This window comes from Amblyomma americanum, chromosome 6, assembly GCF_052857255.1.
Source record: "Amblyomma americanum isolate KBUSLIRL-KWMA chromosome 6, ASM5285725v1, whole genome shotgun sequence".
Taxonomy (NCBI): Eukaryota; Metazoa; Arthropoda; class Arachnida; order Ixodida; family Ixodidae; genus Amblyomma; species Amblyomma americanum.
The window spans coordinates 162,560,229-162,585,002 of record NC_135502.1 but is presented as its reverse complement, the minus strand read 5'-3'; the positions used below and the strand labels follow the sequence as shown (position 1 = coordinate 162,585,002).

The following is a 24,774-nucleotide window of genomic DNA, read 5'->3' as shown; positions in this document are numbered from 1 at the left end:
ATTGAGCAAGGTGACACCATTTCAAGTCTTGTAAACTGAAATCTGAAAAACCAATTGGAATCATCGGAACCATTTGGGATTGTAGGAACCAGTTGTATTCTCCATTGGAGGTTGCAAAACCATTTGGGATTGTGGGAACCAATTGGAATGCCCAGTTGGGATTTGTAAACCAACTGGTTTACCCAACTGGTCTGACCAATTGGGTGACTACATCCCAATTGGTTCCAGCTGGAACCCATTGGCAGACCAACTGGTTCCATTTGGTCCCAACTGGAACCATTTGGAATTGCCAATTGTGTTCCGTGATAAACGCCGCAAGTCTTATTTCAGCCTCTTTGACAGATTTGTCTACTTGAGTTTGCCCACTTATTGAAGGCATGGATGTCAGCGCGCGGGTCAATTGCAAGCTCGCAGCGCTTTTTTTGTGTTTGGAGCTCGCAAGGTGACGGTCGATTTCAGATTTTCCCCCTTTGTAATCGGGTCTGCATGCTTTGCAGGAAAAGAACAAGAGCCCTTTTTTACTGGCTGACAACCAGCCTCTGTACTTTGGATCCGCCTCCCATTCTGTCAAATATTTTCGGTAGTATGCTTTCGCTTTCTTTTTGCTTGGCTCATCTTCCTCAAAGTCTCCTGGTCCAGAAGTTGCCATCTGACATGCAGCACGTTTGAACGGACAAGGTACGCGGTGAGTGTAAACGTAGCGCGTTGATCCAAACAATACAAGTCAAACTCAACTTTTTTCTTTCGTAGAGCAGCAGTCACTCGTAGCGCCAGTGATGACACGCACGATTAAACAGTTTGAAAGTCATATGGTTTCGTTTCTCCTCCCTGTGCAGCAGCCGATTATTTCGCGTTGCAGAACTGCTGTCGCCATCTATCGGCTTGGCACAACGCCAAAATAGATAAGCAGTAACTAGGATTTTTCATAGTGTTTTCTGTTCGAAAGGCAGTATATAATCAGATACGAATTATAAGGCCTCAAAATCCCTAGATTTCACAAAAAGACGCTAAATCCCTAAAGCAAAGGAAAAATCTCTAGATCTAGAGATAAATCCCTAGGGTTGGCATCACTGGTCTGCCGTCCGACAGATTCAAAATCTCGAAGAGCGTAAACCCCGCGGCGGCAAAGTCTTCTTTTTTGTTTGTGTGGTTCAACCCGTCCCAGTCCTCCCTAGGTTTGACTCCGCCCTTAGATTTCCCCGTCCCTAGGGGTAATTCCCTTCCCCTGGCTAAATTTGTTTGTGTTGTTTGTCCAGCTGAAATAATTTTTAGTATCGTATTTGAAAACAATGCTTATAAATTTTACAAAAACTTTTTATAGTTTTGTTTTTATGCGATTTGAATTTTGTTTTTGTATTATACATGATCACGTGACTCCTTTGTTCCGCAGTTTTGTCCCCCGTTGCATCGTGCAAGCGTCGTCGCTGATGCCTGGATCTGCGATCTTGCTGTTGCGCTAATTGCTGTAAACTTTGCTGTAATTGCACTGTTTTTTTACCGCATTGTCCAGCCGCAGCTCCGTTGAGCTTTCTATGTGGCCGTTGCCATATTCTGTGTTGCGCTGGGCGCGCAGTTTCTCCTTGTTTGCTCCGTTGCGCGTTCTTTGTTTGCCAGTGTGAATTGTGTTTGTGTCTGTCGCCGAGGTGCCCTTCTAGGAATGGAGGGACCAAGCGCACCACCCGCAGAATCACCTGTACGAGATAAGTATCAGTGTCCTGTGTACCAAGCTGAGTCTGTTTTGGAGCAATCTCGAAGGAGGCATGTGCGAAAGCAGCATCCCGAAGCTGCAAGCTCTCTTAGTGGTAGTGCGAAAGCCTCCTACAGTTGTGATCAGTGTACTAATGTGTTTGCCCGCCGTTGCCAATTGACCATTTGCGGAAAAGCGAGCGCCGCCTGTCGTGCAGAGAAGCTCCGCCGGTACCTTTGGTTGGAAAGGGGCTCTCGAGAAAGCATGCGCAAGGCAGCGTTCAGCAGCTCATGTGCGCTTGTTTTGTTGTTTTAGTGTTCTTTATTGGCCGGAAACGTGTGTCAGCTAACGAAAGAGTATGATGGAAGAGAACATCCAATTTCCGTTTTTAGAAACGGGGGTGTAGCGAATTATTTTCGCATTGTAGCCTGAAAAACGACCATGTGTGGCAATACCTGCACTCTGCTACCTCAACGGAGCGCCGAATCACCAAGTGAAAATGTGCGCCTATGCGCGGGCGTGTGTGACAGTATAATGGGATGCACACAGACGTTTACTTTTGCGCTTCCTTGATAGGGCCGGAGTTTCTGCTAACTTAACACAACACATTTTGCATCAGGGCACACTTAGCTGATTATTAAAGGACCCGTTGTACTATCTCAATCCCGGCTCGTGCTGATACGGCAGAGCGTTGCTTTGCGTGCTAACGGGCCGCGGGAGCGTTAGAATGCGCGTATATACGCGAGGCTGCGCTCGGCCGTGCTCCCGCTGTTCAGGAAGCACATTGTAGCATTAATGGTGAATGTTCATACTAGTATATATCATTCGGTTTTCCTGCGTCGGTGGCAAAACTTTTCTAGAACGACCGAGCAGTGTGTACTCGGCAGTAAGCGCGAAATAAAGCAGCAACATCCGTTTCGAAACGTGCTGGATGTGCGTATTACTGGCCCCATCAACGGGTTCGTCTTTTGCGCCTTGTATGTCGTCGCGGCCTTTATTACGTACAAGTCTCGCTGTTGCAAAACACGTGGTTAGCTTAGATAAATCGCGTTGCAGTTACGTGGAAGTTACAGCTCACATCAGTCGTCGCACTACAACGCAGGAATGCACGGCTGACTCATAGCCTTGGCGGTAGCTAGTGGGTCCAGGGAAAACAAATCCCTAAATATACTCACTGACTCGAAGGAGGCACGCAGAAACTACATTAGAGGGAGAATAGGTAGCGTGGCCCTAAACATACTCAGGTAAAATGCTTGGATAGAAAACATATACACAACCTGATATGGATACCCGGGCACGGAGGCATTAAGGGGAATGAGAAGGCGGACGGCCTCACTCGCGAGTTGAGTTTCCGAGCGGGGCAACCGGACGTCTTCTACACCCAGGCCTGCGACGGGGGTACGCGGAGCACCTAGGCCTATACAGGGGCATGAGATATAGGTACCCACCGCCACACAGGGCGCTAACAAAGGAGGAGGCGACCGGGTGGCGCAGGCTGCAGACGGGTGTTTTTCCCAACCTACACCTACTGAGCAAGATGTTTCCAACACAGTACAGAGCCACATGCCCTTGGTGCGGGGCGGTGCCGACACTCTACCACATCACGTGGGAGTGTGAGCGAAACAGAACATTCCACCAACACGAACACCCGAGTGCGGAGCTATGGGAGAGCCGGCTCGTCAGCAGCGAGCTCACAGTCCAAAGGACCCTGGTGCAGCACGCTTGTTAGGCAGCGCGGCTCAGCGGAGCCCTGGAATAGGGGCCCGACCTTGCGAGGACAGGACCCAAGACTGCCTGAGACGAGGACGACGCGGGCCCTGCAGCCGCGAATTGCTTAAAAGATCCAATAAAGTTTGCTTACCTTACCTTACCACGTGATCATGCTTGCCTTCTCAAGGCCTTGGCTCTTCGCCATTGATCCTGTCTGGTCACCGAACAATCTCCCTGAGCAGATTTTCACTTAACCCGGCTATTGTTTCCGTCGCCAAGATGGAAAGCCAAAGTTCAAGCAGCGCGGAATGCCTTGCTGCGGGCTCCACTGAACAAGATAGGTATCTGCGTCCGGTGTGCAATCCTTTGTTCACCTTTGAAAGTGCACAGAGGCGGCACGTGCGAAAACAGCACCCTGATGTCACCGACTCGTTGGTTCATAATTGCAGTGCTTCGTTTGAATGTGATGTTTGCTGTGATGTTGCGTTTCCCCACCGTGGTGGCCTCTTGCGGCACCACGAACAGGTCCACGGGTTTGTGCCGAGGCGCATCAGGCTTGAGTTCTCTTCCTTAACAGGTGAGGTATAAACGAGATTTCCATGTTGTGCAAACGCCATTTTCTGTCATGGGGTTGCAGTATGCGGTAGTAGGGAAGCCACACAAGTTGAAATAACGCGTCTCGGAAACTTGCTGTGCATTTGGATGTTTTGTGATGCTATGCGCTAGTACACATGGGCAGAACTTATAACATCAGTCATTTTGTTCCGTCAGGGTGGAGCGCTAGGCATTTTGAAAAAGAATTAGCTGCTCTTGGAGTTATGTCCGGGAGTAACAGCAACTGCCACTTGAGTTCTCTAACTTAAGGTAACCTAATTAATGCAAGCATAACTGCTTTAGCTGCAAAGTGTCAAACATACTACACACCAATATACCGTTGTACTGTTGGGGACAAAATTTTTCAAGATGCGCGACTGATGGTATCGGCTTATAGGTGTGAAGTGTGCTATTGTTTGCCTTATTTCACTAACACACATACATTCCAAGGCGTAGTTTCATCTCCACAAGCGTGATTTACAACCACTGGCTGATAACAAAGCTATATGGTTTTGATAACTGTGTGTCCTGGGCGTTTTTGTCCCCGACAGTACATGCTGTGATGATATATGTACAGCCTAATGCAATTTGAAAGTGATCTGTTTAGGCTTTATCTACTTGGATTAACCGGCCTAGCGCACTATTTAAATTCGAAAGAAGGTTACAACCACGACATGAACATAGGTAGCCAAATCTTTTGATGCGACAGTGTTAAGGCTCCCGTTCAGCAGAAAATCTCGCGTCTGTGCCGGTTAAATTAAACGGTTGATTGTGAGAGGTTGCTCAGGAAGGGCGACCCCTACCGGTGCACAAGGCCCGCCACCTCACTTGTGACAGCACCTGCCGTCGCAGGACAGTGGCGCATCGCTTAACTGCAGCACCACTTTGCTAGGTGTGGTATGAAGCCCAGGAATTAATGTAAAGTCAAGAATGACCAATTCGACACATATGGACTTTAACACATTAAAGCTATTGCGTCACATCCTCAAGGTGGAGACTAAGTGTCCACTACAATTTTTTCTATATCCTGTAATCACTTTTGTTGTGCACCAAGTGCCCATCATGACAGGAAAAATTTATTCGTTCGTGTTAGGTGGAACAGATGCGATAACCTTCAAATTTCACTAGCTTGTAGAGGTTTTATTGCGATCAAAACCTGACAGAAAAATTTCATGCCAGGAGGTGCTCCAGAAAGGAATGCACGGTTAGGTATGGACGGAACTGCAGTGCTGCAGTAAATGCTGCGTTTAGACAGAACTGTAGCAGTAGACATGTCATTCCGTAACTTCAGGCACCTTGTTTCGTTTTTTGATGCCAATGCATGCAAGCCTTCTGTCTGCAAAGAATCAGAATTTAAACATTACCATGATGAAATAGTCTGCTTATAAGTTTAGTTTCGTTTATGGGGTTGAACGTCCCAAAGCGACTCAGGCTATTAGAGACGCCGTAGTGAAGGGCTCTGAAAATTTCGACCACCTGGGGTTCTTTTATATGCACTGAAATCGCACAGTACACGAGCCTCTAGAATTTCGCCTCTATCGGATTAATGTTGTTTCATGGCACAACAGCCTTTTGGAGCACTTCATCTTTTTTGTGTAGCAGGTTGGGCCAGATTATGGGCACTGTTTGGTTTTACGCTGTGGCATGTTGTAAGGTGTGCATACACATGGCTTATATCGTTAAACAATTGCAAACTTAACCGAGATAGGTATGGGAGAACATTCAGGTGGCTGGAAATAAATATGGCAACAAGGAAAACCTGTCTTCATTATTTGGGATATGTGTCAGCTGAGAATAAGCCTTCTAGATTAAGGAATGCTTGCATGTGAAAAAGAAATGAAGCATTATTCAATACGAGAAGGTAACATTGCTGCATTCAATTCGCAGTAGTTTACTTGCAGTTCTGGGGATTGCTCGCTGTAGCTTAACTCGTATTGATGCCTGTTCCTTTTTCACAGATTTTGAAAGCTTGAAGGATCATGAGGAAAAGACTGAGCTTGTCCGCATTGTTGTGTCAGGGGGTACAAAACATTTGGCATCTGGAGGGACAAAGAAGTATCTGGTTTGCCATCGCTCAGGGCCATATGTGAAGACAGGAAAAGGTAAGCGCCAATCGAGGGTTCATGCCAGTGTGAAATGTGAGAGGCACTGCTTGGCGACAATAGATGTGATTTAAAAAATGGAAATTTGGTAGTAGACTATCAAGCTGATCACTGTGGCCATGAGAAAGAGCTACGGTGCCATTCCTTGTCAATTGCTGACCAGAAGGGCACTGCACGCAAGCTGAAGCTGCAGGTCCCTCAAAGGGTTATTCTTTCAGATGCACGTTCGCCTGCCAGAGCTCCACTAGACAGGCTTCACTTTCTGACCTCATCAGAGGTCCAGAATATAAAGATGAAGTTTAATATTGGCGGGAACAGGAGAAAAATTGTAATGACTGTCAGTACGCAGAAGTGGATCGTCGAGCTACAGGATCAAGGTGCTCTGCTGTATACAGAGCCAGATAAACTGAGAGAAGAAGGTATTGGTGAGTTTGTGATGGCAATGATGAACACTACCCAGGGTCACATGCTACTAAAGCACGGTCAAAGAGCAGTGTGTGTTGATGCAACTCATGGCACAAATCGCTATAAGCACCAGCTTACAAATGTGATGGTCATAGGATATCGTGGGTCAGGCATTCCGTGTGCATTCGTCCTCTCAATGTGTCTGAGGATGCAATGGTAAGATCTTTTACTGCAATCGGACAGGCTTGGCACACAAGTTAGCTATGGTGCATTCATGTCAGATAATGCACCACCATATGCAAATGACTTTGCAAGGGTCATGGGGAACCTTTTGAAACGTCTGCTGTGTGTGTGGCACATCAGACGGAGCTGGAAGTGCAACATGACCAATGTAACTTACAGCCAAAGCCGAGAAGTTGTGCAAGAGAAGCTGAATGCAATGTGGACCAGCAGAAGTGGAGGACTTGCACAAGGAGCTGTCAGAGTTCCGCACTTAAAAGGAGTTTGTTGAGTGCGTTAAGTTTGTTGAGTACTTTGAGAGGGTATATGCTAAGCGCCCAGAACAGTGGGCTTTTTTACAGGCAGGGCACCGGTTTGACTACTAACAAACATCTTGAGTCAATGCATAATGAGCTCAAGAAAAGTTATTTGGGAGGGTTTCAGAACTGGCGGTTCGACAGGCTGCTGGTGTCTGATAAAATTGGCTTACTGACCAGATAATGAAGCAGCTGATCTGTCAAGTGAAGCACTGGGCAGACCATCGCACAGCATACTGCTTCAAGAAGCATGCTGCAGGAGTGGAAGTCTCCAAGTCTGGCATGACCAGACTTTTCTGATGGAAAGTGGTCTGTGCAGTCACGATCTGAAGAACGTACTGACCCCACCGTTGTCAGGAAGGACACACAGTGCCAAGCGTGCATGCTTAGCTACCCTGAATGTAACACTTGTTTCCACAGGTTGCAGTGCAGCTGTAAGGATTTTTTCTGTGCATGAAAAGGTGCCACCATGTCCATGCAGTTGCGCAGTGGGAGCTGCGGTGAAGGGATGCAACTGTTCATGAGCCAGTCATTGAGGATCCATCTTTTGTTTTGTCTTCTGCAGATGACCATTCATTCTGACTGGATGAACCTCCTGTTCACGAGTCAGCCAGTGAGTACTCATCTGCAGATGGTTCATTCCCAGAGGATGAGCCTGCAGCACTATTTGACAGCATTCAAGGTGACATGATTCAGTCACAAGACTTCAAATGTGCTTGCAGGTGTCGACATTGAGTTTTCGGTTCTTACACGTAAATTCGGTAAATAAACATCAACTGACCCAAAAGTGGGAGCATTGGTGCGTGAATACATTGGCAAACTTGTGCAGGTTATCAGCGGGTGTGCCGACAAAGAGGAGGAACCACCATCTAGCCCAGGCCACCACCTGCCTTAAAAGAGATGCAGACACCAGCTACCGTGGCCAAGGGTGGGTCCCAGTCCCCGTCTTTTGTCGAAGTGGTGCGTCAGTGCGTGCAGCAAAATAAGGAGCTCAAAAGCCGGAATCTCTCCGACCTTCTTCGCGTTTTGTTTGATGTCCTGCGTTCATTTAGCCAAGCAATGCAGCCTGGCACTTTGAAGAACTTTATACAGCTGGTGCTTTCCATTGAGACCTTGATCACCGCCTTCGCAGAGAACTTCAACTCCTAGATGGCTAGTTTTCTTCAACCTGCTCCAACTAAAAACCCTAGAAAAGTGCCGTTTATCATGCAGTGGAACTGCGCTGGGATTATAAGTCGATTAGGAGAACTAAAATTGTTCTTGAAAGAGACCTGTGTTCCAGTACTGGCCCTCTCGGAGGCTGGCTTGCCAAGCGGGAGGTCTTTGCCGGGATACGTCACCCACAAGAATTGCAGCATAAAGTCTTTTCCCGCAGGAAGTGCCGCCCTTTACATACGAAGGGAGATTCCTCATGTGGCTTTGAACGTTACCGATCTTTGCACCGACAGTATTGAAGTAGTGGCTGTGAGGATTCGGCTCGCCTTCCGAACTCTGTCCATTGCATCAGTATACGTGTCCCCGCGGAAGAAGGTCGATATGGCTTTGTTCCTCCAGCAACTTTGTGACCGCTGCCCAGCACCCAGAATCATCTGCGGTGACTTCAACGCCCACCACCCTGCCTGGGGTGACAGGAACACAGATCCTCGCGGACGCCAGCTTGTAGAAGTCATCGACAGTTTGGACCTGTGCGTGGCCAACGACGGAAGTCCCACTTTCTTTCGGCCTCCAACCTCACCCACATCTATAGACCTAACCTTACATTCACCTGACGTCCGTGTGCAGTGCTCAACTAGAGCTGACCGAATGGGAAGTGATCACTACCCGATATTTGTGTTTACTGCCGACTTCCATCTGCGTGGTCCTAAAATTTGCCATGTTGTTAATTGGGACAAATACAGGGAGCACTGAGCCTGTGTTTCCGGTGATGTGACAGACAAAATGATTTATCCTAAGATGGCTGCTACCACGGCGCTCAAGCTACCTGATCATTTTCCGACTCCGGATTTAAAACTCGGGAACCTCTGCGCAGCGCGCAGAAGGGCGCAGCGACAACTGTTGTGGAAGAAGGACGGCAGAGCCTTGAAGACAACTTTCAACAGGCTCAACTCTGCCATTAGACGTCATGCGAACAAGCCCTGTAGGTCCCAGTGGGCATCCTTTTGCGCTAGTTTGACTGTTTTCTCACCGATAACGAGAATTTGGCGTGTCGTTGGCAGTCTTGCTGGTGGCTCTCGTCCGAGTAAACCTTTCGAGGCGCTTGCATTGCGCACGCAGAAACATCTCGTGTGCTTGGCAGAGGAATTTGCGGATGCATTTGTAAATTCCAGACCAGGCATTCATCCCTGCGCTCTGCCTGCTACGTCTCCGTCTGTCATGAACGCCCCGTTCACACTTCGAGAACTAGACAGCGCTCCGCAGCCTGCGGCGTTGCTGTGCACCAGGTCCTGACGGCGTTACCAATCAAATGTTACAGAACCTGCCTCTGGAACACCGGAAGATGCTCCTAACCTATCTCAATCGAGTGTGGGAGTCTGGTGACGTTCCCCCTTCATGGAAGGTGGCTTGCGTAGTCCCACTGCTGAAGGCCAGCAAAGAGATGACATACGCGGCCTCGTATCGTCCTGTATCGCTGAAGTCGTGTGTGGCTAAGCTCATGGAGAAGATGGCAAGTAAGCGTTTGTCTTGGTGGCTTGAGGATAGAAGGGCACTACCAACATGCATGACTGGATTCCGCACAGGTTTAAGCGCGCAAGATAGCGTCCTGGACTTGATAAGCCACATTGAACATCAGAGTGCTTTTGGACTTTCAACACTAGCTATTTTCCTAGACGTATCAAAGGCTTATGATAGCGTCCTCCAGAGCTCAATACTGAATAGTCTGCAGGTCATAGGCGTACAGGGCTATCTTCTGCGATTCATTCACTCATTTCTCAGTGATCGTAAATTTCGAGTGCGGTTAGGCAGTACAATGAGCTCCGAAAGGGCGGTATCGCGAGGGGTACCTCAGGGTAGTGCCCTGTCCCCAACGCTCTTTAACCCTTTATAAGGCATGAGGTCACACGCAAAAAAAAATAGTTTTTTTGATCCAAGGACACTTTATTGAGGCTAAGAAAAGGCGGTCAGACCAGTTTTCGTCACTCTCCGTACAATGGTTTTAGCACAAAAGGTGGGACAACATGTGTCCCGCTGCACAGGACAAGGAATAAAGGGAGGTGGGACAGCATGTGTCCCAATGCTCACAAGGGGGTACCACAAAAGAAAGTTGCATCGTGATTTTAGGTTCACTTTAATGAGTGAAAGGTAGAAAAGCACTGCATACATAATGGCACGTTACAACCTGTGCATATGAGCTTGGTGCGCACTTCGGCGCGCTTGGTTGAACACCAGCGGCATCTCCTCCTTATCTCCTCCTTGTGCCAGATGATTGTGGGAAGTGGTTGTTTCCTTGAAAACGGACTTCGTGTGGAACTCCTGTTAGTATAGAACCACTGTGGCGCCCATTTTTTCTGAGGTAGTCTGCCTGGGATCTTCCAGTGCGGAAGCATTGCCGCTCGACTAGTTGTCGCCCAAGAATGAGCTTGAATTGCAGCAAGTCTGTGCTGCCAGCATCGTGAACACCTGCGTGCTGAATAAAGGCATTCACGATGGCAGCATCAACCATGAAATAAAAAATTCTGTGCCATCCTTTTTTTGACCGCCTATCTACTATGTAGGCATTTCTTTTTTGGTCAAATCGGTCAACTCCACCCATCCACCGATTATAGTCTTTCACAGCCTTCGGGCATGTCACCTGGATTTTTGTTCCACAAGGCAGCTTCCTTTCCACTGTAGCTTCTTCTTGGGGGTCGTGATAATTGGACATCACAGGGACGTTCTTGGAGTCCCGCCACTGGTACACAGAAATTGGCCCTTTGGATCTGTACAGGAATAATCCCCGCTTCAATTTATTGTAAACCTTTACCTCTTGAGGCAGATCTTTCTTGTTGGATCTGAATGTTCCACAAGCAAATATACCTCGCCCTCGAAGGCGCTGGAGAAGCTTCGTCGAGGAAAAAAAATTATCGAAGAAAACTTGTGAGCCTGCGTCCACCACGTCTTCTGTTAGAGAGAGCACTACATGCTCACCGAGTCCCACGTCAGTGGGTCGACGCTCTGTGCGGCCTTGATAGAGGTCAAATTTACAGAGGTAACCAGTCTGGCTGTCAGCGATACTCCACACTTTATACCCACGCTTGATTTTTGGTTTGAGCGGCATATATTGCTTCATTGCCGATCTACCCTTGAAGAGAATCATGGACTCGTCGACAGCAACCTGGGAGGAAGGCTTGTACTCTTTTTGGAAGTTGATGTTGAGCATTTCCATTAGGGGCCTCACCCTGTAGCACCTATCAAAATTTGGTGAGGTCTTATCAGGTATCTGAATTGTCGTTTAGGTGCAGGCAACGAGTGATCTGTTGAAAACGTCTAAACGACATTACACTGGAGATTTCTTGAACGTTGAAAAACTTGTCTGAACTCCAATACAGGTACACTTGAGGCAAGTTATGAATGCTCATTAGTATGAGCATCCCTATGTAGGCCTTCAGCTCGCTCTCTGTGAGCGTGCGCCAGTTTGGCATCATTCCTTGAAGAGCATAGAAGTTTGTTTCCTCAACAATCATTTTCCACACCTCTTCATCAAAGTACAGAGAAAACGCGTCGCATGCGCTGCAGTCTGCCTTTAGTTTTTGTGAGTATGTCGGTGAATTTTCCATCCTGCTGATAGGGAATCGTCTTCCTCTTCATGGTCACTGTCATGATGAATGGGTTTAGCGCGCGCGTTCTTAGTTTTCTTTTTGCGTGTGTATGCCTTCTTGGGTCTTTTCTTGCGCGGCGGCTCGATGTTTTCGTCACATTCCGACGACTCTATCGGATCGAAAGCCGAGGTTGATGGTAGGGCTAACTCGTCACCCGAATCACTTGACACATCACTTTCCGAACCGTCAGGCAGGCTAAAAAACACCTCTAATGCCTCTTCAGCGGTGAGACTCCGTTCCCCTGCAAGGACGAATGAATACATAATAAATTTATACGTTTCATTCGAGAACGAACGACACACGACGCCATGCTTCTAGATAATGAACTTCCATATGCCTGCAGACTTTCGAACACAGAATTCTTTGCAACATTATACGAACTGTACAATTTTACTCATATGAGCCTGACATATTTAGAAGCACGGAGAACACAATGGCGTCTTACCTGGCATTTTTGAAGAAAAATGTTGCTCTTCGAAAATCGCGTGTGCACAGCTCCGTCCTTCGAAAAAAAGCAACAAACTACAACACACACGGGACGCTTGCGCCACCCAGCAGGAAAAAAAGAAAGCATAAAATAGTTAAACACATCTCTCTTAGATGGCGCCAGTTGTCTCAAGCAAACCCAGCTCTCTCGCAGTTTTCACAATCGTCTTTTTGCTACAGCCTTGCAGGTGGGACAAGGGTTGTCCCAATGTCGCAAAAAGGGTTAATGTTGTCATGGCTGGTCTTCCCGCAAAAGTGCAAAAACGTAGGCATGTCCATATGTCGATATATGCAGACGACATTTGTCTGGTTAACCGGATATCAACACAAACGCTTAGCTCTATTAGCGCGACAGGCCGTGCTTTCAGTTAAAAGTTACCCTTCAAGGTGTTGGGTTGACTCTCTCGGTGGAAAAATCTGGCTTCGTCCTGTTTCCAGGTAGGCGACGATGGTATGCGCGGCTGAGCACAGACCTTGATCAGTCTTGCCTTCGTCAGGTTAACCACATAAGTTTTTTGGGCGTCACTATTGACTCACGTCTACAGTGGCGACGAGCTGTGGACTCGATTGTGGCTTCACTATCTTCGCGTCTCAATGTGCTTCGTAGAGTTGCTAGTGAGCAATGGGGAAACCATCCTGCTTCAATGATCAGGCTTCACGATGCCCTGGTGACAAGTCGCATATTGTACCAGCTCCCTTTAATTTCCCCCTCGTTATCGCAGCTGGAACGCCTTGAGGTTTTGCACAGAATGGGACTAAGGAGGGCTCTCGGCGTTCCGCAGGCTGCTCCAAACAATGCAGTACTGTATGAGTCTCAATCGAAACCTCTTCGGCTAGCCGCTTCACAAAGACTTTTGCTGCAAATTGGCCGCCTCAGAGAGACTGTTGCCGGGAGAGCGCTTCTACAGCGCCTTCGAAAGAGATCTGAGTCCCGGGCGTACTTGGCTTTAAATACTCTTCGTTCTCTGGGTCTCGACCTTCGAGATCGACATAAGACGTTGAAGCCACCTTGGTCCTTTCCGAGCCTCGATTGTTCCTTGACAATTCCCCACGTTCGCGCTAAGCGGAATTCTCCTCTAGCGGCAGTGCGTTCGCTCGTACTGGAATATCTTGAGACCGAATATGCCAGTCATCTTCAAATTTTTACAGACGGCTCTGTGGACAAGGTCAGAGGATCTAGTGCAGCTGCTTTTCATATTCCGTCTTTGAGGTATGATTGGTCTGTTCGTTTTACTAAAGTCATGTCCTCCACAATGGCCGAAAGCGTTGCCATTGAGGCAGCTCGAAAGAAGCTACGGTGTTGTACGTCTCAACCTACTGTCATAATTACGGATTCAAAATCTGCCCTTCAAAGGTTAGAGTACGGGTTCCCCACTGATGCCTTGAGTCTTAGATCCCTACGTTTGGTGCAGAATCTACATAGCAAAGGCTTCTCTATACGTTTTCAATGGCTGCCCTCGCACATAGGTGTCTTAGGCAACGAGATAGCAGACAACCTCGCCCATACAGCTCTCTCCGGGATTCCAGTACATGGAGTCCCTCATGATATCAAGCAAATGTTCAGAGATGTGGTGTGCCACTTCAGTTCTTTGTGGAGTTCTCCTCATCAGCCATGTGTGACCAAGGGTCTCAAAAGGTACCAAGCCACTTTGCTGCACCGCGTTCGCACGGATTCTGCTCGTACGCCGGCGTGGATGTATAAGACTGGCCTAGCGTTGTCACCATTGTGCTCAACGTGTGGTGTGTGTGGTGACATAGAACATTACCTCTTGTGCTGTACTTTGTAGAACGCGGAACGGGCTGTGTTATTCGGATCCCTCAAGAAGGCAGGAGTTCCTCACAGTTCTCTTCAGGACATTGTTTTCCCGCGCGGGAGCCAGTCGAGTAGAAGGGATGCTTCTCGCCTTCTTCTACTTTACCTGCAGGACACGGATTTGGCCTCCACATGGTGACCTCAGAAGTGTCTATTTGTGTTTTTGCGTACAGTGTTTCTGTGATTTCTATTTAGGTGTCGCTACGGTGGAGCAATTGCCGGCAGCAACTGCAAAGCTAATCCCACCGGTAGTTTACAACCACTCAACTCAACTCAACCACCTGCCAATAGGCGGCAAAAAAACAGTTAAGATATTGGCCCAAACGCAGCAATGCCTCCGCTTCTACATCAGCTGTAACATGTTCAGAAGGGGAGCATGTGAGACAGCAGCTTGAATGTCAACAGGGTCCACCTATCCGCATCGCGGATTATGATCCATGTATCCACATTCTGAGAGAGCACGACTACATAACGTGCTCCTGAACACAATTACATCGTGTTTATGTTATATGCTTTTCCTCTAGTCCCCTGGAAATTGCATCAGTGCAGTTTTACTGTGACAAGTATTTTTAGCCATTGCAATACAGTAAGCCTTGTAAAAACCTTGCATATCCAGTAGACTTCGATTGATCCAGTAATAACGGAGCCACTGATCTTTGTCCTGAAAGTAAGAAATTTAGATCTATTTAGACATTACTTTCTCATGTCAAGCTAGCTAAATTGTACCTTAAACGGCTGATCTTGTCACTTCAAACATAGTCTGCCCCTCTTCCTTGCCCTTCATCTCATAGTGTACATCTTATTGATATGACTCGAGGCTAAGCTGATTTAAAGGGACAATATACTGACTTTTGCAGACGTTTTTTAGCAGCAATCAAAGGCTCCTTTCCTCACTAAACGAATACTCTGATTCGGAGCTTTGAAACGCAGGAGAACAATTTAAACCTATTTTTTCATATGGTAGTCTCACTTTCTTGTTCAAGAAAGGGATGCTTCTGCTTCCACTCCTCCACGACGGCTTATGTACTGTGCGATGTCGGTGCACGTAAAGAACCCCAGGTGGTCGAAATTTCCGGAGCCCTTCACTATGGCGTCCCTCATAGCCTGAGTCGCTTTGGGATGTTAAACCTCCAGAAACCATCGTATTTTCGTAGGGATTGGAGTCTGCAAATTCCTTTAGGAATGCAACCTTTGCCACACTGCCTGGGTGCCATGCATTGGCAATATTGAGTGTGACATTAACCAGGGTGCATAGGTTTTTATTAATATAGCGTTGAGAATGCGAAGGTGGTTTTGAAAGTACTGTCAGTAAAATAACTCGCGTTAACGCAGGTACCAGGAACCGCTTTTGCAGACAGTAGTGCTGCCATTGGTAGGCAAGCCACTGGCAGTATAGTGTCAGGCTGCGTTTTTGAATACATTAAAAGAAATGCTCAGAAAGCATGGTTAAAACATGTGAGAAACTACTGCAGTAGGATACAACTAAAAAAACTGCAGTTACTAACACTGGGACATTGTCCACGGCGTACTGTATTACTCTGCTGGCAAGTCACAATGGTTGACGAAATCAGCTTCTTAATGCTTGACTATATTAAACAAGCCAGGTATCACAATTCTAGAGCAAATTTTTTTGTAGTTGTGATTAGTTTTTTGCTTAGGGAGCAAGAAAAGTTTAATACTAGGCTACTTTTTTGCCATGGAGGAATTCTGTGCGGCGGTCCTGAATGGGGGCGAGCTTCACTACAGACTTAAATTGCATCCGACTATAGTTGCAAAACAGAAAAAAACATTAAGACAACTAAACCTTGTAGCGAAAATAAAAGAACGCTGTTTTGCACTCGGTCTTATTCATTAAATTTAGTGTTATATACCGAGATGTTGCTTAATTGCTTAAAAAGCCACAAGGTTTTAAGGCAGCACTGCACACCATTTGCTCTGGCATGGTTTCTTTGTCAATTTAGAATGTAAATTTCTGCCAAAATCACAAGTTCTCCCCTTGCTGTTGTCATCGTAGGGAAAGATGTACAAGAAAGTTTGGTTTATGGATTTAATGTCCCATAGCAACTCTGGCTATGACGAATGCTGTAATAGAAGGCTCCGGATAATTTCAACCACTTGGAGTTCTTTAATGTGCACGCACACTGCACAGTACATGGGTGCCTTGTGTTTTGCCTCTATCAAAATGCAGCCGCTGTGGCTGGGGTCAAACCTGAGTCGTCCAGCCCGGTAATCGAATGCCCTAACCACTAAGCCACCAGAGCGGGAAGATCTGCAAGAATATGCCAAAATGTCTACTCTTCTCCGATAGTAGACTGTCCCTGTATGATATGAGGCCACAAAAAGGAAAGGAAAGGTTTTAAATTAGCAGATAGGATTACAATTATTTCATGTGATAAAGCTTGTTTCGTTCCCTTTTCGACACTGCAATATATACTCTGTGGTGAAGAGGCACGTCTGGCTACTACTGTGTGTTCACGAATCTATACCCAGAGTTAACCCACACCATTCACAAGCTATAGACAGACGTGCTTCCATCTGCTCGTCACCTAACTCGTTGAAGCTCCCCTGGCTGCCCCAGTCAGTTATTCAGAATTTGTGCCCCCAATCAGAGCTCCACTCAATGCCGCCTTGCATGCTGAGGCTATTGTGCAGCCGCAACCTGCCCATATTTGTTTTATACAAGAGCTAATCTTAACCACATGTTGGCTGTATATTTGTTGTGAGGAAATTGCAAGCTAACTGATGTGTCAAGCATGAGTTACTCTAACCGGCGGGTGTCGTTTGGATGTGTTGCGTTGTTTGGCTACGAGTTCGTAATGTTTGAGCATTTAGGAAGTTCTAATACTTCGAGCAGTTAAAGTGTGGTGCGAATTAAATGCAAAATGATATTCACTATTTGTGGTTTATAGGGGTTCAATGTCCCAAAACGACCCGGGCCATGCGGGACACCGCAGTGAAGGGCTCCGGAAATTTCGACCACCTGCGGTTTTTCGCACCGACTTCGCACAGTACACAGGTGTCTAGAATTTTGCCTCCATCAAAATTCGACTGAAACGGCCGGGATCGGACCCACGTCTTTTGGGTCAGCATCCAAGCGCCATAACCAATGAGCCACCGCGGTAGCTTGGTCAACTATTCAACCTTTTGATTATTTGCGCAGCCCTAATTTTTTAGACTGCTTTCGTCTAACAAGTATGCAAATGCATAGGTATCTAAAGGTAGGGTACAGCAGCTATGGGTCACCAGTGACCTACACGCTGTGGGCATGGTAAGGAAAGCAATATTGGAGGGAGCGGACTATACATTATAATGCAGGCTTTGGAAAGATTTCAGGCACACTTCTGGAGTATGGCATTTGTTTGAGAGCTCATCTTTTGGTGGCCAGCACTGATATATGAAAGGAAAAATACAGTAAACAAAGCTGTCAATTTAAAATAAAGCTGGGAATATGTTTGACACCTGGCAAGCCAGGTAGCAGTTGAAAATTATATTCGCTTTGTGTAATTGGGAAAACGTTGGTGTTCATTTTGTGTCCAGACCTGGTCTGCGGCTCTTTCAAAAAAGTTAGGGCGTGTAACCGCCCTGATGTTACGCATACCTCGTCGTCATGGAAGGCAGCTCAAACACACTCTCACTCGCAGGCACTCAATCGCACTCACAGACACGACCACCCACTCACACTCACGTTATCACACATGTCACATGCATGCGATATGAGTGCACTCGTTAATGAGTGTGCTGACCTGTGATATTACGTAGGCAGTGGCACTAACTGGCCTGGGTGGTACATGAGAGAGGTGCCCCCAGCGCTGGCGCCACTTGCTTTTGTGTGGCATGAATTGTGCAGTGTGAATGGGCGTCAGCCATTTAGAGTGTGTTAGTTCATAAGAAGTTTCTGGTACTACACCTTACGCAAAGGTAAAAGTTGCTTCTAGTGGTGGTTCGGCTTTCAAGTGGTGGTGTGCTCACGCAACGTGCAGTTGCAACCTGTAGCCCAGTACCACAAACTGGCCGGGTTGTCATGCGAGAGAGGCCCTGCTGGTGCTGTTGCTACTTGCATGGTGTGAACCGGTGTAATGGTATATACTGTGATGGCGCAGACATTTCTCATGTCTGCTGGTGCTGTTGGGACCATCACACCTAATATTAAAACAGACTGGGCTTTCCCCATCATTTACATGGCTGAGTGGAAGTCAGGCTGACGGAATTTCTCGCTATCTTTGGCAGTGTTCATTGATAGTGTGCTCGTACAGTGTACTACAATGTAACCGAGTGATGCACTTCAGAAATGTGCACACAAAAACATCCAGACAAATATGTGATCCAAAGGGCCCAAATTTGAATATGTAACTGGTGACTATGGTGGAATTTCAGTTCGTTGAAATGTCGACTGGCGTGTCTTTGCATAAGGTTTCAATGTCTTCTCGAGCTTGCAGAAATCAGTCCACATGTGCGTTGTCTTAAGTGCGGAAACAAATTTGCAAGACATCCGGTCTGTCGGTAGTAAAATGAGCCAAAATTTCTTCTTGGTCATGCTCAGATGGTGTGTGCCCTTGCATATATGCAGTGCAGGGTGGCGCTGTGGCAGCTGACTGTCTAAGTGCCCTTGCTTTTCATGCTGCCTTCTCTGCACTTCGCCTGTTTGCATGCAAGCACGTCGTAGTATATTTATTTATTTATTGATATTGCAACCCCGGAGTTGGGATTTTAGCAGGGTGGGGATACAAACTAAGCAGTTTAACAAAACAGGCAAAAGTAATCAAAACAGTGCAAATTGAAGCTCTTCTGTATTATTGGGAATACAATTAAACATATACAACAGAACAGTGAAATAGCAAATGCGATAAAAACTAGGTGATATGTTGCGAGAACAGCGTCAGCGACGGCTGCTGCACTTCATTGTTAGTGAGGTTATTCCAATCGGAAATAGTTCGGGGAAGGAACGGGTATTTAAAGCAGTTATTTCGAACTCGAAAAGGAGTTAAAGTTAGCTGGTGTCGTTGTGGCGTTGCATATCCGGACGAAAGAACAAGCAAATGGGTAAGCTCCGTTCTGGAGTGTCTTTTGATTAATTGAGACATAAATTTAAGTCCTGCGCAACGGTTTCGCACAGTTATTGTCAGGAGGCCAGCTTGGATTAAAAGATATGTTACTGATGAACGTCGGTAATTGTTATATATGTACCGTGCCGCCCTCTTTTGAACCTTCTCTAATTTATTTATGTTAGTTTGTGTGAATGGGTCCCAAATAATAGCAGCATAATCTAAGGTAGGCAGAACAATACATTTGTAAGCAAGTAGACGTAGTAATTTAACCAAGCAGTTTAACGTCGTGGATTGACACATGGGCTGCGAGGGACGCTGTATTGTAGGGCTCTGGATTAGTTTAGACCGCCCGGGTTTTTAAGCACGTGCCAACAACGCACACCACACTGCTGCCTTTTGCACTTTTGCAGAGGTGTAACGCGGCCTCCTTTTGTTGCGTTGCCACAAAAATGGTCTGCTCGCACGTTTCAGCACCTTTGTCGCTTTTCTGGTGCTCTGCACTTGGGCACTGCACAGAGAGAGAGAGAAAACTTTTATTTCTTTCCAAGAGGTTCGCGGGGATGAAGACTTCCTGGTCGTCTTGCTTGGGTGCTGGCGACTTGAGTCTTCAAGCAAGAGTGGGCCCTCAGTCCAGGGCTCCACTGAGTTGTGCCGCTTCAGTTGCGTGCTTTACCAAGGCCCTCTGGACCTCAAGCTCGCTGCTGAAGAGACAGCTCTCCCATTGCTCCGCACTCGGTGTTTGTTGATTGTGGAATGCTATGTTTCTCTTGCATTCCCAGGTGATGTGATAGAGTGTGGGCGTACTGCCGCACCAGGGGCAGTCTGGTCTGAATTGCGTTGGTGATATCTTGTTGTATGTGTGTAGGTTAGGGAAGGTGTTCGTCTGTAGCCTACGCCATCCTACAGCCTCTTCCCTATTTAGTGCTTTGTGTGGTGATGGATATCTCTTTCTGATTCCCCTATATAGTTGTAGGGTCTCTGTGTAGCCCCCCTCGCATATGAGTAGCCGTGACTCCGAGACGATCGATAAGCCTGCTCGGTAAGTGAGCCCTCGAGCTAGACTGTCCGCCCTTTCGTTTCCTGCTACGCCTGCGTGGGCTGGCACCCAGATTATATGTTGTATGGGTATTCTTTCAGCTGAGGCTGCCGCCTCGCTGATTATTCTGAGGGCAGTGCCGCTGATATTGCCCTTCGTATAGTTTCTGCATGTTTCTTTCGAGTCCGTTAGGATATTTAGGGAGCGACCTTTTCTGTAGCCTTCGGCTATCGCTAGCGCGACGGCAATTTCTTCGGCCTCTGCTATCCCTGACACCCCTACTGAAGCGCAGGTGATAGTTTCCCCTGTACCGTTGACCACCGCTACCGCGGCTGTGCGTTTCTCTGCTCTTGCGTACATAGAAGCGTCTGTGTATAGTGTGCTTTCGGATTGGCCTAGCCTTCTGTTTATCTGTTCGGCCCTGGCTCTCCGCCTTTCTTCGTGTAGGTTGGGATCCATATTTTTAGGTAAGGGTCCCACGTTGAAAGTTCTTCTGAGGTTGTCTGGAACTTCTGTGTATCTGTCAGCCAGACCACTTGCGTTCCGACCTAGCCTTTTTAGGAGCGCCCTTCCTGTGGGGGAGCCCCTGAGCCTCGTCAATTGCGCACCCATTTGAGCCTCTGCTAGCTCGTCAAAGGTGTTGCTGACTCCGAGCTGGAGTAATTTTTCATTTGACGTGTTCCTGGGTAGGTGCAGAGCGATCTTGTAGGCCTTCCTTAGTATACAGTCGGCTTGCTCTCTTTCCGCTTTTGTTGTTGCGTGGTAGGGCAGCGAGTATGTGACCCTGCTGACGATTAGGCTGTTTACGAGTCTTAGGGTGTCGTCTTCCTTCATTCCGTATCTTCTTTGGGATACTCGGCTGATCATTCTTCCTACTTGTTCCGTGGCTTTCCTGAGCAGGGTGATGGTGTGGCTGCATTTGCGGCTACTCTGTAGCCACATGCCCAGAATGCGGATTATGTTTTTCTCCGGGATCGGTTGTCCCTCGAGGACGACGTCCAGTGGGGCTTGGGTAGGGTGTCTCCCTATTCTGATGAGCTCCGATTTTTCGGTCGAGCATTTCAGGCCCCTCTCCTTCACGTAGTCTTCTACGCAGGTGGCGGCTTCCTGTAGTCGGTCTTGTTTTTCACCTAGCGATCCTTGGGTGATCCACACGGTTATGTCGTCGGCGTACATGGCGTGTTTGATACCCGGGATCTCTTTGAGCTTTCTTGCCAGTCTTAGCATTGACATGTTGAAGAGCACCGGCGATATGACTGAGCCTTGGGGTGTTCCTTTGCAGGGTGTGGCGAAGACGTCACTGCGCAGCTCGGCTAGCCCTACGGTCGCTGTTCGGTTGCTTAGGAAGGCCCTGATGTAGTTATGGGCTCTCCTTCCGCAGTTCGTGGCGTTTATGCCTTCCATGATGGCGGCGTGGCTTACGTTGTCAAAGGCTCCTTTGATGTCGAGGGCCATGACAACGTTTTCTCCGCTTCTCGGCATTTTTTCAAGTACTTCCTCCTTTAGCTGGAGGAGTACGTCTTGCGTGGACAGGTGGGCTCGAAACCCGTACATGCTATCAGGGTAGAGTTGGTTTCTCTCCAGGTGTGACTGAATTCTCTTCGTTATTATTCGTTCGTACATCTTGCCTAGGCACGATGTGAGGGATATCGGCCTGAGGTTTTCCACTTGTAGTTTTTTACCGGGCTTCGGAATCATCACCACGACCGCGTGTTTCCATTCGGCGGGTACTGTTCCTTCCTGCCATAGTTTATTGAGGTACGCGGTGAGCTGGTCAATAGCTCCGTCGCTTAAGTTTCTGATCAGTGAATTGCGGATTCTGTCTGCTCCTGCTGCCGTGTTTCTTGTTGCCGACCTGATCGCATCGACCACCTCTTCCCTGGTTATGGGCCTGTCCATGACGGGGTTCTCTTCGCCTTGATATTCCTCTTTGTAACACTCGACCTGGTCGTTGCCGTAGCATTTGACCCGGACCTCCTCCAGTAGTTGTTTATCTGTACCTGTGTATTGGTGCACCAGCCTTCGTATTGCTTTGCCGCTCTCAGACTTGTTTTTGCTTGGGTCCATGAGGAAGAAGCCACCGCAGTAGGTGACTGCTGCTGCATCCTAGTTTTTCATGTTGCATGCCGCTATGTTTGGCCCGTTTAAATGTTTGCACAGCTACGGTTAGTCATTAAACATATTATACGACCAAAATTCGTCAAAACTGTAAATTTAGGAGCTGGGAAAATGTGTCACATGGTCTTGTTTGTAATTCTAGGAGGAGACATTTCTGTTGTTCACGATTTAAAGCGTAGGAACTGGCAACATATCAACAAGGTCTGAATGTATTCATAGTCTAATGTTGAATTCCTATGGCAGATCCGGATCAAGTTTTTATGCTCTGTTGGGAGCAATCGTATTTGAATGGCAAAATGGGAGTGCGAGTTGTCTGTTCCAATGGCAGATCGGGATCAGACGTCGATCCCGGATCGCGCCGTGGAGCAGCGATATTTGCTCCGCCGAAATCGGCAGATTTGACCGGAACCTCGCGCGACGTTTTACTTTCCCGCGTCTGCTTCCGGTCATGACCGGCTGCATCCGTCCTGTCGCATACGCGAACTTCCTGTCGTCGCTACGCGGTGATCCGGGAAACGTACAAGCAGTATTTTTTACTTTTTTAAATTGAATTCTCCCAAATGTAATTATTTTTCGTTTTGTTCGCATCCGCACAAGTTAAAACAAAAAATTTTCTTAACGGGATGTCAATTCCATCGCGGTCAATTCTTTGTGACCGCTTTTTGACCAAAATCGTTGACTTGTTTGAACCTCCCGCGAACTAAGGAAGCAATCTGAATATCTGGCGCGTTTCCTCACTGGAATTTTGTGGTGCGGGCATCATCACACAAAGCAAAAGCTTCGTGCGCCTTTTGTTTGCCGTGAACGTGAGAGACAGTGTGGCGGCAAGGACGAATCGCTGGTGAAGCGAGAGGCCGTGCTTCGAAGGGCGCCGCCATGTTGCCTGAACTTGGAGCTATTCTTGCGCTGAAGGGCCCCGCGGGAGCGCATGCATTCCATTGGCAAAATGGGAGGGAGTGATCTCCGCCTGAACTACGCGCTCCGTTTGTGATCCGGCGGAGCGCTCTCAATCTGCCATTGGAATTCAACATAAGCAAGTGACACAAACTGGCCCAGGTGATACATGAGTGAGCGTTGCCCCCCATTCTGTGTCACTTGCATGACCGCAGTCGGCAGTCTGTAGCCCAGTACCACAAACTGGCCAGGTTGTCATGCGAGCAAGAGGTGCTGCTAGTACTGTTGCCACCTGCATGGTGTGAACAGGTGTAATGCTATATGCTGGTCAAATGTTTAAGGGAATCCCTCATGGTGGAGTAGATTTGTAAGAGTAAATACTCCTTTATTACATGCTATATGCTGTGATGGCACAGACATTTCTCATGTCTGGGGGTGTTGGTGGGACCGTCGCACCTAATACTATATCTGGGCTTTCCTAAATCTACTTGCCCCGGTGGAAGTCAAGTGGATGGAATTTCTCACTACTTTTGCCAATTATCTAAATATTTATGCTCCGGTTCTTTTGATTCATCTAAGTGCAGAACAGTTTTGGATAATTTTGTAGCTTGCGGTAACTGCTTAATAACCAGATGTGCAATGCCTGGCATCACTTCTTTTTTCTTCATCTCCAAGTTTTTTTTCTCAGATTTGGTCCTTTTTTAAGCACATTTGTCTTCCAGTTGCATATTCAAGGCTACCTTGCAGGCCAGCGAGGTATGGCTCTGGCATGGATCAATGCCTCAGTCAAACCAGTTCGTGATTTTCAATTATCTTGTTACCGATTAAAACTTTTACAGCCTTGTTTTTTCTATGCATGTTGGTTTCCTTCGCTTCAGAGGATTCCAAAATATTTTCCGGCTGTTTTATCATGTTTTACCTTTCTATTTCCTCTTTTTGGCTATGGTAATTTTGTTGTTTTTTGTATGCTTGTTCTTGTGTGGTGTTTTGTAGCCACTATATGATATTACTGCTTCATGTTTTTCCCTTTCTGTGTATAGATTATACATTTCTCCTTACACTGTTTCCTCTTAACCTAATTGTGGTGTTATTGTGCACGGTTATTTGTGCTGATAACGTGATCTGTTCTTTTTGGTTGCAGAGTGCTTAAACATAACTGCCTTGCCAGGACCTCCCTCTCAGGGACCTGTTTTTGGTAGTATCAAATAAAGGAGGGCATGATCACATATTTTTGTTGTATTATTTATTTCCACAGATCCAGGTTTAGATGTCCACAATAGGACAAAAAAGACAGCAGCATAATTCTGTTTCCTTAGCAGCACAGTTCCCCAATTTCCAGTTCGACTCTGCTCTTCACTGATTTTGGCTGAGAAGTGTTCAATGTAAACGTGATGAAAACACAAGGCCACGGAGAATTGCGTGCCGGTGATTCATGTAGACAGCAAACGTGTCGTCCCGCAGGACCAACAGCATCAAGTTTTCTGTTTTTGCCTGTTTTCATAAAGTTGCTCCCGTTACCACTGGGCGGGATATCGTGCTTCACAACCACATG

The 24,774-nt window shown here is 47.2% G+C and overlaps 1 protein-coding gene across 2 annotated transcripts; it reads left to right on the top strand.

Moving 5' to 3' along the window:
• The first annotated feature begins 1,406 nt into the window (after positions 1–1,406).
• On the top strand, positions 1,407–24,447 carry LOC144094150 (uncharacterized). Of its 2 annotated transcripts, XR_013306439.1 has the most exons (5): positions 1,407–3,974; positions 5,950–6,093; positions 7,600–7,647; positions 7,864–7,962; positions 24,364–24,447. XR_013306439.1 is itself a non-coding variant. In XM_077628069.1 (4 exons), the coding sequence occupies exons 1-3, from the start codon at positions 3,677–3,679 to the stop codon at positions 7,614–7,616; spliced, it is 459 nt and encodes a 152-aa protein (XP_077484195.1). In that variant the 5' UTR covers positions 1,407–3,676; the 3' UTR covers positions 7,617–7,647; positions 7,864–12,389. The 2 variants fall into 2 exon arrangements, 1 of the variants encoding a protein (XP_077484195.1); XM_077628069.1 differs by lacking the exon at positions 24,364–24,447 and having other exon boundaries at positions 7,864–12,389.
• Positions 24,448–24,774: the final 327 nt, after the last annotated feature.